At 34.8% G+C, this 12172-nt stretch overlaps 1 protein-coding gene across 6 annotated transcripts in view; it reads left to right on the forward strand.

Moving 5' to 3' along the window:
• lqf (epsin homolog lqf) overlaps positions 1-12172 on the forward strand; it is a 39709-nt gene that overhangs the window by 9223 nt on the left and 18314 nt on the right. For 3 of the 6 annotated variants that reach the window (XM_023159260.2, XM_023159261.2, XM_023159262.2), the window contains one exon: positions 10908-11277. In XM_023159260.2, coding sequence (XP_023015028.2) covers positions 10908-11277 — 370 coding nt within the window. Of the gene's footprint in view, positions 1-1200; positions 1349-10907; positions 11278-12172 lie in introns of those variants that run through there. The other 3 variants (XM_023159258.2, XM_023159259.2, XM_023159263.2) reach the window with 2 other exon arrangements.

Consider the following 12172-nt stretch of genomic DNA (forward strand, 5'->3'; position numbering starts at 1 on the left):
TGAAAATAACAATTATGTTAAGCAAACAATCGTGAGATGAAATATCAGTGAGATAAAATACAAGCAAAAAATTGAAAATTGAACAATTGAACACAAAATTAAATGAATATTAAGAGATTTCCAGCCAAGTTATTTCAAGACGTTTCGATTGTTAGTATCCACAATCACATTTCACTATGACTTTTTTGCTTAATACAATTAATAATAATAATTCTTTATTCTCCATAAGGACAATACAAGTATTGTATAGGAGTAGTCGTTCATCTAAAATTAACAGAACATGATAACATAAAGGATTTACAAATACTTATTATAGTGCCTGATCGACTTTATAATAGCATCTTTCAATTAAAAAATGTTTAAGACTCTTTTTAAAACATGTTAAGGTTCGACTCTTTATTACATAGTATGTTGCAATTGTTGTTAACACACTTTCATTAGCTTCACCTGTATGTATGTATGTTTGTTTGCTTGTTTGTAACTCTCAAGCTTAGGATCTGTATTTGACAGAATTATCGACATTATTGTTTGATCCTTTCGCGGGCAGATATCGCTGTATGTAACCTCCTTAATATAATTCAGACTCACTTTACATGTATTTCTTCATTTGAAAAAACTATTTTTTTTTATTAACATGTGCGCCTGCTGCCTTATTTGTAACCCTTCTTTGCGAGGTTACTGCCTTGGGCTTGGTAGCTGATTTTCAGGCTTCCTCTCCGAAATCGGAAAATATTAACGGTCATTTTTCTGAACAATATACGGCTGATTGATCCCAAAGTTTTGATAAAATAAATATAGTTTAAAATGACTAAAAAAAAACCACCTTTTATAGCATAGCAAAGTAAAAAATGAAAGATAAATATAATTTAAAAAACTAAAAAAAAAACACTCTCTTAAAGAACATCGAACAAAAAAGTTAAAAATATTTTTTTTAAATATACTTATTTTTAACTTTTTAGTTCGATGTTCTTTAAAGGCGTGTATTTTAATTTTTTAAACTATATTTATTTTTCATTTTTTAGTTTCTTAAAAAAACATCTTTCTCCCCCTTTTTTTTAAACTCAATTTGTTATTGCAATCGTATATGTCTAACTTGGTTTCAGTTATGACCCGGTACGTCCTGTATTTTTCATGTTCTCAACGGTTACAAAGCAACCTGAACCTTTCTTTCCTTATCTATATCATTGTTTGTGCGATTTGTTTTTTATTTGTCGATCTGTTGAGTGAGATTACGCGTTGTTACTGTTTTGTTCAGTCTCCTTCGCAAACGTTATTGGGTTTCATACACGATTGCATTAAAAATCCAAAGTGTTTTGCCAGCGGTATGACGTCGAAAACTGATTTGCTGGTAAGCGTGTATTACAAATAAATATAGTTTAAAAACACTAAAAACACGCTTTCAAAGAACATCGAAGTAAAAAGTTATTTTTTTTTTAATAGGCTTAAAACAATAAATAACGAAAAATAATAGTATTATTGTGAAAAAAGCGACATGGCGCTTTGTGCCATATTTTTTGTATATCAAGCGCCTGTCGCTTTTTTTACAATAATACTATTATTTTTTGTTATTTATTGTTTTGAGCCTATTAAAAAAAATTAACTTTTTACTTCGATGTTCTTTGAAAGCGTGTTTTTGGTTGTTTAAACTATTTTCATTTTTTAGTTTTGTAAGCTATAAAAGCATGTGGGATCAATCAGCCTTATACTGTTTAGAAAAATGACCATTGATATTTTCCGATTCCGGAAAGGGAGCCTGAAAATCAGCTACCAAGCCCAAGGCAGCAGGCGCGCGTGTTAATAAAAAAAAATATATACTTTTTTCAAATGAAGAAATTTATGTAAAGTGAGTTCGAATTATATCAAGCAATAATGTCGATATATATATATATATATATATATATATATATATATATATATATATATATATATATATATATATATATATATATATATATTAGGGAAAAAAAGTTGACGGGTGATTATTAAACGAATGTAACTTACAACATATAAGCAAAACTAAAAAAAATATGGCTCTTTGGCACCCCGGAAAAAAATCATAATACAAAAAAAATTGGAATCAGTACAAAGTATGGCCTCCACGCTGATTTATTACGGCCCTACATCTATCGTGCATCGACAAAATGAGATTGTCAATGTCTTGTTGAGGTACATTTGCCCATTCAGCGATTAAAAGCTCTCTCAATTGAAACGTTGTGTGAATGTTCCCCATATGCGGAGTAATTCTTCGTTGAAGCATGTCCCACACATGCTCGATGGGATTCAGGTCCGGCGATTGTGCTGGCCATGGCAATACATCAACTCCTTCGTTGGTGAGCCAGTCAGTCACTAGACGCGCGACATGTAGACGAGCATTATCGTGCTTTAGGTGGAAGTTTTCACCAACAGCACCAGCAAACGGACGGACGATAGGTAGAAGAATGGTGTCGAGGTACTGTCGAGCTGTGAGGGGGCGATTTGGAAAAACGAGATCGGTTCTGCCGCGAATCATGATTCCGCCCCATAGCATTACTGTACCACCTCTGTATATGTGGACTTCCTGGACATGATTCAAACGTTCATTATTTCCAGGTCGTCTCCACAGTCTTACTCGACGAGAATCTGGATGAAATCCAAAGCTGGATTCGTCTGTAAACAAAACTGTGGCCCAATCATTTGCATCCCAGTTTTGATGTTCTTGACACCACTCTAATCTTCTACCGCGATTGCCTCTCGACAAAGGTGGACATCTAAGTGGCCTTCTGTTGTGGAGATCTGCTTCATGCAGTCGATTTCTGACAGTATCACGACCAATGGTTACCTGGTGCGTCTGCTGCAACACGTTAACCAACTCAGGTGCTGTGATTGTCGGTTGTCTTCTTGCGGTTAAGACCAAAATTCGGTCTTGAACTGCAGTTGTAGCGCGTCCTCGCCCTGGATGTTGTTCGGCTGGACTGCCAGTTTCACGGAAACGCCGCCACAATCGACTGATAACACTTTGGGAGACCCCAAACGAAGAGCTACATCATTTTGTCGCATGCCACTTCGAAGAAGCCTTACAGCTCTATTCATCTCAGCCAATGGTAAATGATGGCGTTCCATGTTAAAGCACAATATTTCCAGTTTAATTGCTGAGCAAGAACTGCATAGAATGTACAAACTCGACACTTTCAGATTATTTATTTTAGCCGAAAACCTACAGTTTGTAAAAAACTTGATAAAAGATTAGTTACCGTTTTTGCAGGCTTTGTTCAACCCATAGAAATCTACAGGGTGGTCGAGTGTACCAATTTAATCGAAATTAAACGACCTCATGCATTTATTTTTATGATATTTAGTATGTTATAAAAATATCCCTAGACTTTTCCGATGTGTGTAGTTGTATGGTGCTTTAACTTTTACTTATATCTTTAATGTTTGTATGTTGCTATAAGTTTTATCTGTCTAGACATGTTTGTATGTTGCTATTAGTGATTAGACATAAGTATATTTTTGATTATTCCTATACAATGTCAATTGTGATTGGAAAATAACGAATTGAATTGAGTGTCTATCTGAAAGTGCTAGGATTTTTCCCTATACATTCAAATTCTAATCCCTCATCAACATTTCTCATAATCGAACATCAGAAAAAGGTAATTTTTCTTAATTTTCAATATCATCATTCTCCTGCACCCTCGGGAGGCAGTGTTTTTGTTCTGCTGTGAGAAACGTGTTTTTGATAGATGAAAGATTAGAATATTGGATAGAATTCGTTAACTGCTGAAGTTTTTTCTGTTAAATATGAGGAAATAGATTCAATCATCTCATGGTGTCGCTAACTTGGTTGTTCGACGCATTGAAAAGTAAAAAATGATCAGGAAAAGTTGGAGAGGGTGGGTTATTATTTTTGATAAAATTTGAGAAGTGGTTAAGACCGTACCGTATATTATACACTTTTCTCCGCGATCGTTCTTACACGAATTACCGTAAATCAGTCTTCAGACGAAGCTAATTATTAAAATCTCTCGAACGCGACGTCACATGCTTTTCAAGTCTCTACTGTAAAGGTAATATTTTTCGAGAATGTCTGTCCCGTCTTTGACGTAGATACCGTTTCCTACAACAGGTTTATCGCTTCGAAAACACGGACCGGTATTGTTCGAGCTGATATCACGAAAAAACAATTAGCTTTTGAAATATTAACCAGCCATTAATAAGTATCTGATGGATATCTCTATATGGAAATAGGCAAACCTTCTGTATCTTTCAGAAAGTGTATCGGAATAGGTGATTGATGGAAAAGAAAAGTAGTCGTCGATGAAATAATTATTTCGTTTCATTTATTAGTGATGCATTTTTGCTCGTCCTTGTGAGTAACAGCAGTGATAATTAAGTGCTCGACAGGGATCTATACAGAGCGTTCCAACAAAAACTTGACCCCCCCCCACGTGAGTCAGAAACGGACGTGTAATCGGATATTTCAAAAAACACGTCAATTTTTATTTCTAGGGGGACTGATTCTACTCGACCCCCCATGCTATTGAAAAATATAGGGGTGGCAGTTGCTGACCGCAGGGGGTGAAGTTTCGGGTATGATTTCCATATCAGAATTAATCCTCCTAGAAATAAAAATTGACGTGTTCTTTGAAATTTTCGATTACACGTCCGTATCTGACGAGGGGGGTCAAGCTTTCGTTGGAACGCCCTATATATTGTCCGCAATAGACTCAGGCTTCTATTGTGAAAAGATATATTTTATGAAAATAATGTCAATACTAATAATAATATTTATTTCACTTGTTGAACCGTATGAAAGCATTACAATAAACATTTACATACCGTAACAAGGAAGACGTCCGTGTATAACTGAAAACAAATATAAGTATCACAAATATAAGTATCACATAGTGAATCTATATGGGGACCCCAATTCAGCTTAAGATCTAGAATTATACCTATCATTTTTGTTTCTGGTTTGGATGTCACCTCTAGTTGGCTATCTTCATATATTTTGAGAGTTTCGGTGGTGTTCTGCAGTGTGAATTTGACTAATGCTGTGTTGCTGATATTTAGTGCTAAATGATTTTTTCAGCCCATTCCATAATTTTCTCATATATGGATTCTGTTGATTCTGCAAGTGCCAATGTATCACAATCAGTGAACAGAACATTTGTATCGTCTGCATATGCAACTATATGTACCTTTGAAAGACTATTTAGGTATTGTATCAAGTCGTTCGCATAAATATGAAAAAGCAGTGGTCCGAGTATAGACCCCTGTGGAACTCCTCGCTTGCAGGCCAAGGACTGATTGTGAACACCTTGAATTCTCACTGTTTGTGACCTGTTTTCTAGATATGACCTCATCCAATCTTGGGCAACTCCACGAACTCTAGAAAAATCGATGAACGAACCACAAATTTGCAGTTTGTTATCCAAGGCTGTTACTACGTGTTCTATGAAATCATATAAAGCCGTTTCCGTGCTTTAGTTTGCATGAAACCATGCTGGTTTGTCGAAAGCAATTCATTTTTGAGGAGAAACGATAGCAACTGATTTTTAATATTCATTTCGTGTACCTTGTATATACTAGAGAGAAGACTTACCCCTCTATAGTTCTCATAGCTATTTGAGTCTCATTTTTTAAAGATCGGGGTAACGATTGCAACTTTTAATTTCTCAGGGAACATTCCCCGTTCCATGGAAAGGTTTATCAGATAGGTCAGGGGGTAGACTATTTCTTCCATGCATTTTTTCAGAAGATTGTTTGAGACCTGATCATTTCCCCTAGCATTAGAATTCTTTAATTCATTTATTAAATCAAAGACCTCAATGTTGCGGTTATAATTCGAACCCGCTAATATTACTCGGTATCAAGATAAAAACTTCAATCGAAAGGAAGTGTGCTGAGATAGGTATGTGGACGGTTGACATCAGGAAGGAAGTGTCTGTCGCCTCGGGTTTTTTAATCTCGCAAGCTTATTCTAGATTACCGACCTGGCATTACTCGAATGCCGAGTATATACTTCACTAATTTTCAATTTTAGAGATTTCGGATGGCACATCTAATTGAATAGCTCAAAGTTTTCTCAGAGGACTAATACGTATGTTTCACTGTATGTTTCACAGTATGTTTCACTGGTACAGATAGGCAATTAGGCAAGTTCATTGAATATGCCAATTCCATCCACCCGTCAATAAAATTCACCACAGAGAGGGAGGTAAATAATTCAATAAATTACCTGGACTTAACCATTACGAAAAATAACAATAAACATGAGTTTGCAATTTTCCACAAACCATCGTACACGGACATTATCATACATAATTCCTCCACACACCCGTACCAGCATAAAGTTGCTGCATTCAATAGTATGCTTCACAGATTATTGAATATTCCACTGTCTGATAGGGATTTCCAGAAAGAACTGAATTTGATTAAACAAATCGCGATTAATAACGGTTATAAGGTAGATATTGTAAACTCCATTCTTTCCAAAAAACGACAAAAGCAAGCCATGGATCTGGTCTACCCATATTCAAGATGCGATAACGTTAGTTATAAGACATTGACATATGTGGGGGAACCAAACAGGAATATTGCCCGTTTTTTGAAGAAAGAAGGCGTAAACGTAGCTTATAGAACGAATAATAACCTAAGTAAATTTATCAAAAACAATAAGGACAAAACTTTGGTGTCGGATAGATCAGGAGTATATAAGCTGACTTGTGGCTCTTGTCCAAAACTGTATATTGGCCAAACTGGAAGAACATTTTTCCAACGAATTAAAGAACATAGGAGTAGTTTTGTAAATAGAAAGACCAATTCCACATTTGCAAACCATCTTTTAGCAGAAGGACATGAGTTCAATCATGAGTACGAGGTGTTACATTTAGAAGAAAAGAGTTTGAAACTTAATCTTCTAGAATGTTTAGAAATCAATAGATTCAGGAATTCGGGTAATTTACTGAATGATCAATTAGAACTCAATAACTCTCCGTTACTGAATATATTTTTTCAAATGTGAAAATGGTACATAAGTGCAAGTAATTTAATTCGTTAGAAACTCAGGTAAAATATCAGCTACTTAAAATCCAGGTACTTCGTTTACAGGTACTTTGATTTCAGGTACTCCATAAACTATATATATATTTAGTATGGAATTGTAGAATTAGTTGAAAGACACGCCAGATGAAGCCATTGTATGGCGAAACACGTGTTGCGTTTTTGTAAAACAATTTAGTGAAAATCTCACAATAAAGTTTTTTTGGAATACGTTAAAACGAAAAACAACTACTCCCCCGGCTAATACTAAGATGGATATTGAATTATATCCGATAGGCAGATGTTTCTCGTTTACCCAGCAGCGGGACCATGTTGAAATTATTCCAGTAGATCAAGTAGATTCAATATCCAGCGTGGTATTAGCTGGGGAAGTGGTTGTTTTTCGACAGACGTTTACCACACCCTACTGTGTAGGTAATTGGGAGAGATTGATATTTCGAAATATTTATTTTCTTATACGTATGTATCTCTCCTCGATAGTTTTCACTTTTGATTTTTATTTCTGTAACTTTTTGAGAAAACAAATTATTGTGACTTGAATACAAGTTGTAACGATTATCGTTACCGTGAACTTGGTAATAGTTCTGTTTATTTGGGGGGCACCGAAAAACCTCTCCCACCACTGCGCCAAGTTACTATACCGATCCTAGCAAAAATAATTGAAAAACTAGTGAAAAAAAAGGCTCAATGAATTCCTTATTGCTCATAAAATCATCAAAGAAAATCAATTCGGATTTCAGGCTGAAAAGAACACCCAAGATGCAATTTTTTCCTTCCTGTATGAGGTATATTCAGATATAAATGCCAGAGATGTAGCTGCAGCAGTATTTTGTGACCTTAAAAAGGCTTTTGACTGTGTAGACCACAAAATACTTTTGCGGAAACTACATTGCTACGGCTGTGAGGGAGTTACTTCGGATTGTTTCGAATCCTACCTAACTGGGCGCAGTCAAGTCGTAAAAAGTTATATAACTTCAAAATATATTAATATAGATTACGGAGTACCACAAGGATCGTATTTGGGACCCACTCTTTTTCTTGTATATATCAATGATTTACTGTGTATAAATACTTCTGGAAAAATCACCTTATTTGCTGACGACACCACCATTTTATGGCATAGTAAAACTGTTGAAGATTTGAATAATAAGATAAGCAGAGATATTAATGTAATCAAGTCTTGGTGCGACTCGAATCTTCTCTCTTTTAATATAAAAAAAACAAATATATTAACTTTCAAATGTACTTTAGAAGATATGCCTCTAGAAAATGAGAAGATTGAAAATAAAGACTGCACAAAATTTTTGGGCCTATATATTGACAGTAAATTGAAGTTTGAAGCACACGTCAACTAATTGAAGAATAAAATCTCCTCAGGGTGCTATACAATGAGAATTATTTCAAGGGAACTTGGTACTGCCACGGCTATGAACGCATATTATGCATTAATTGAATCTCAACTGAGATATGCCATTCCTTTCTGGGGGGTATGTAAGTCTACTCTGCTAGATTCAGTACTCAAACTGCAAAAGAGAGCCATTAGATATGTGTTCAAACTAGGACCGCGCAACCCATGTAGGCAGTTATTTGCAGAAAAAAAATTATTGACAGTTGTGGCTCTCTTTGTAATGGAAACTGCGTGTCTTGTACACAAACATAGGTCAAAATTTGAATATATTTCTTCGTGTCATAGCACTCGTCTAAAATCTAAAAATAATTTTAAATTACCATTGTCTTCTTCATCCCTACTAAAGGACTCCATTTCTATAACGGTGTTAAAATGTATAATCACTTACCGTCTCATTTTAGAAATAGCTACGATAGTATTGCCAGCTTCAGAAAATACACAAAAAAACTTCTCGCGAGTAGACCCTATTATAGTTTGCAAGAATTTTACAATGACAACTACCAGTGAAATTGTAATTTATTGCGGGTACTGTATAGCATACTCAATTTGACTGTTAAATTATAAGTCGTAAAATTGACAAAATGTTCAAATAACATTTCATGATTGATATTTTATTTAATAATTGACACTTATTCTATTGAATAAAATGTATAATTGATAAATGTATATGTTTATATATTGCTTGTTTGTATAACAATTTTATTTTTATTTACGCAGTTAGGATTATCTAGTGCCCAATAGCGACAATTCTGTGATGACACTACTCCATTTGTAGTGAAAGTGGCTTCGTCGGTATATAAAATATTTTTTAGGAAATTTCTATTGTTTAAATATTCCCTTTGGGCCCAAAAACAATATTCCAGGCGTCTTGCTTCTTCGCCTTTTTGAAGTGTGTGTAAAAATTTTGACTTGAAAGGTTTAATATTCTTCGCCTTGAGACATCTCCGAATAGTTTCTTGTGGAATATTCAAATCTAAAGTGGCATTCCTTATATTGGCATTAGGATTATTTCCGAAATAATCTAAAATGATTTCATCATTCCTGTTATTCCTGTTTCGTCTTTGTTCATGATTACTTTTTAACATCATTTTTTTTTTGATACTGCACCAGTTTCATTGAATATTTTATTTATTTTATTTACTGTGCCGCAGCTAATACGAGGACGATCTGGATGTCTCTCATTAAATAATCTACAAACCTCTCTAGCACTTCTAATGTCATCTCCCGAAAGGCGTACAATTTCAATTTTCTCTCTTACGCTCAATCTTGCAGCCATGACACAAAATAATTCGAAGAACTGTAAGGTGAATATTGTTGACAATAGTACACTTAAATCTTTCACAAGTGTCAAACTGTAATATCATTTCCATGGCAACTAAGATTTAAATTGAAATATTAGGTCTTAGTTTTAGTTAATTTGCGTAAAAACTTGAATGTAATTCCGTTATTTTCATTAAAAATATTTACGCTATTTGTTTTTTTTCCATCTGGCGGCACTTTATCGTTGAAATCATAAAAAAAAATATTCTCATGGCTATATATGTTGATATAGGGTGTTTTTGTAACTGTTAGCTGTGTGAGTTTTCGAATTTTTGAGTTGTCATAACTTTGTTAATAATGAATATTTTTCCATGAAATTTTGGTCACACCTGTTTAGAGGCACTGTGAATCTAGTGGCGTAGTGATTTTTTTAATAAAAAAATCGATAATAAAAAATCCTGATTTTCGACTAAGAAAAAATATCGTTGTATGCCCTGAAACTTTATTAAACATTTAAAATTTTGTCCCAAGGTAGACCTTTTAGTACTTGACATTTCAAAAAAAAATTATTGAAATCGGTTTACAACTTCAAATTTTAGCGGGGTGTTTCCATTAAAAATGGGTTACACTGTATGAACACTGAATTATACAGAAGATACTTTTATCTACTCAGTTTTTTATTCCATAACTTTCGTTGTGGAATAAAAATCAGATATAATTTTTTTTGTATCAAGATGGAGTAGTAAAAAGCCAGAAACTTTCTTTCCCAAAAATAGTTTTTATATTCTTATACTTACATTTATGTGTAGCATGAGAATATCCATTATTATTATTATTTATTTCAATATGTAGCACATACATTTTTACTTTCTGACTAATTTTTCACCCTAAAATTCTGAAATCACTAAATGTTCAAATATTACTTTTAATTTGTATAACTTATATTCTTTAAAATAATAACACTTTGACAATAATATTTTATCTTCCACAATATCTTTTAAGTTGTGTATCCTACATTTCTTAGAATAGTAACACTTTGTCAATGAGATTTCATCTTCGACAATAAAGTACATTTTGTTTTCATTTGATTTGACTTTTTTGTCTCCAGTTTGTTCGACCGAGTTTTATATTTATCATGCGCAATAAAGTTAATGTTATCATTCAATAGAGCAATATTAAACAGTTTTGCTTACAGATGAGGCGGAACTCTCACGACATGCAAGTCAACGTGGCCGGTCTGCGCCGTAACCTGAAGAACTTCGCGCACAACTACTCGGATGCGCAGAAGAAGGTGCGCGAAGCCACATCGAACGATCCGTGGGGCCCGAGCAGCACGATCATGGCCGAGATCGCCGACCTCACGTATAACGTGGTCGCCTTCAGCGAGATCATGCAGATGGTGTGGAAGAGGCTGAACGACCACGGCAGGAACTGGAGGCACGTCTACAAGGCGCTCGTCCTGCTCGAGTACCTCATCAAGACCGGCTCGGAGAAGGTGGGGCAGCAGTGCAAGGAGAACATCTTCGCGATACAGACGCTCAAGGATTTTCAGTATCTGGAGGAAGGTGAGTGTAGAAAGACCACTTGTCCAGATGAGATTGCAGCTTTCATCCTGTGAGATTGTGCACTTGTGCTTGCTCGTTCTCTATCTATACTAATTAATATCTGCTTAAGATCGGCTACAATACCGAGGATCTGGAAATCATGAAAAGTCTGTCCCATTTTCAAGAAAGGAGATAGACGAGATATTTCAAATTATCCGCCTATCTATATTATTTGCAATAATCCAGTCATTTAAGCTTAAATTAGATAAGAATCTCGGAATTCGAGATACCCAGCTGTAAGTCTGTAAATACTTGTATATTGACACCCTAAAAGTTGTCTCAAAACCTACATATGGTAGGGTGTAAGCAACTATTAAATTTCAAGGTCAAAGGTCACAAAAATCGGTTTTTGCGCTTTTTTTGGAAATATATCATTTCCTATGGGTTTTTTGCTATTTGTATTTGTTATCAATATTGTAGAATACAAAATTCTCTACAAATTTTGTTTAAAAAATTTTTTTATACGTTTTCGAGATAGAGGGCGGAGAGCGCGCGGTCACAGCATCACTTCAGGTCAACCGGTGCCTCCGGTCGAAAACGCGCCATATATAGTTGATGAACTATCGATAAATCAATGATTATAAATATTTGCAAACTTATGAGAATTTCAGAAATGGATTTTTCACAGTGAAACGAACAGAAAAATATAATTCAGGTACATGGACAGATATGGTCATCGAACAAAGTCTCATGAAATCCATGAAAACCGAAGGAGGAGTATCTCGTGGTCGAAGTACGAAAGAAAGTGTTTTGTGTAAATGGGTATATGCTATGTACGCCACAAATACTATTTGTGAGGAAATTGAGAAGTTCTGTAATATCTCCTTGGAGTCGACCGAGCAACACGTAGATTCAG

This window comes from Leptinotarsa decemlineata, unplaced genomic scaffold, assembly GCF_025532065.1.
Source record: "Leptinotarsa decemlineata unplaced genomic scaffold, Ldec_3_MD MMD2_P_RNA_scaffold_2, whole genome shotgun sequence".
NCBI classification, from domain to species: domain Eukaryota; kingdom Metazoa; phylum Arthropoda; class Insecta; order Coleoptera; family Chrysomelidae; genus Leptinotarsa; species Leptinotarsa decemlineata.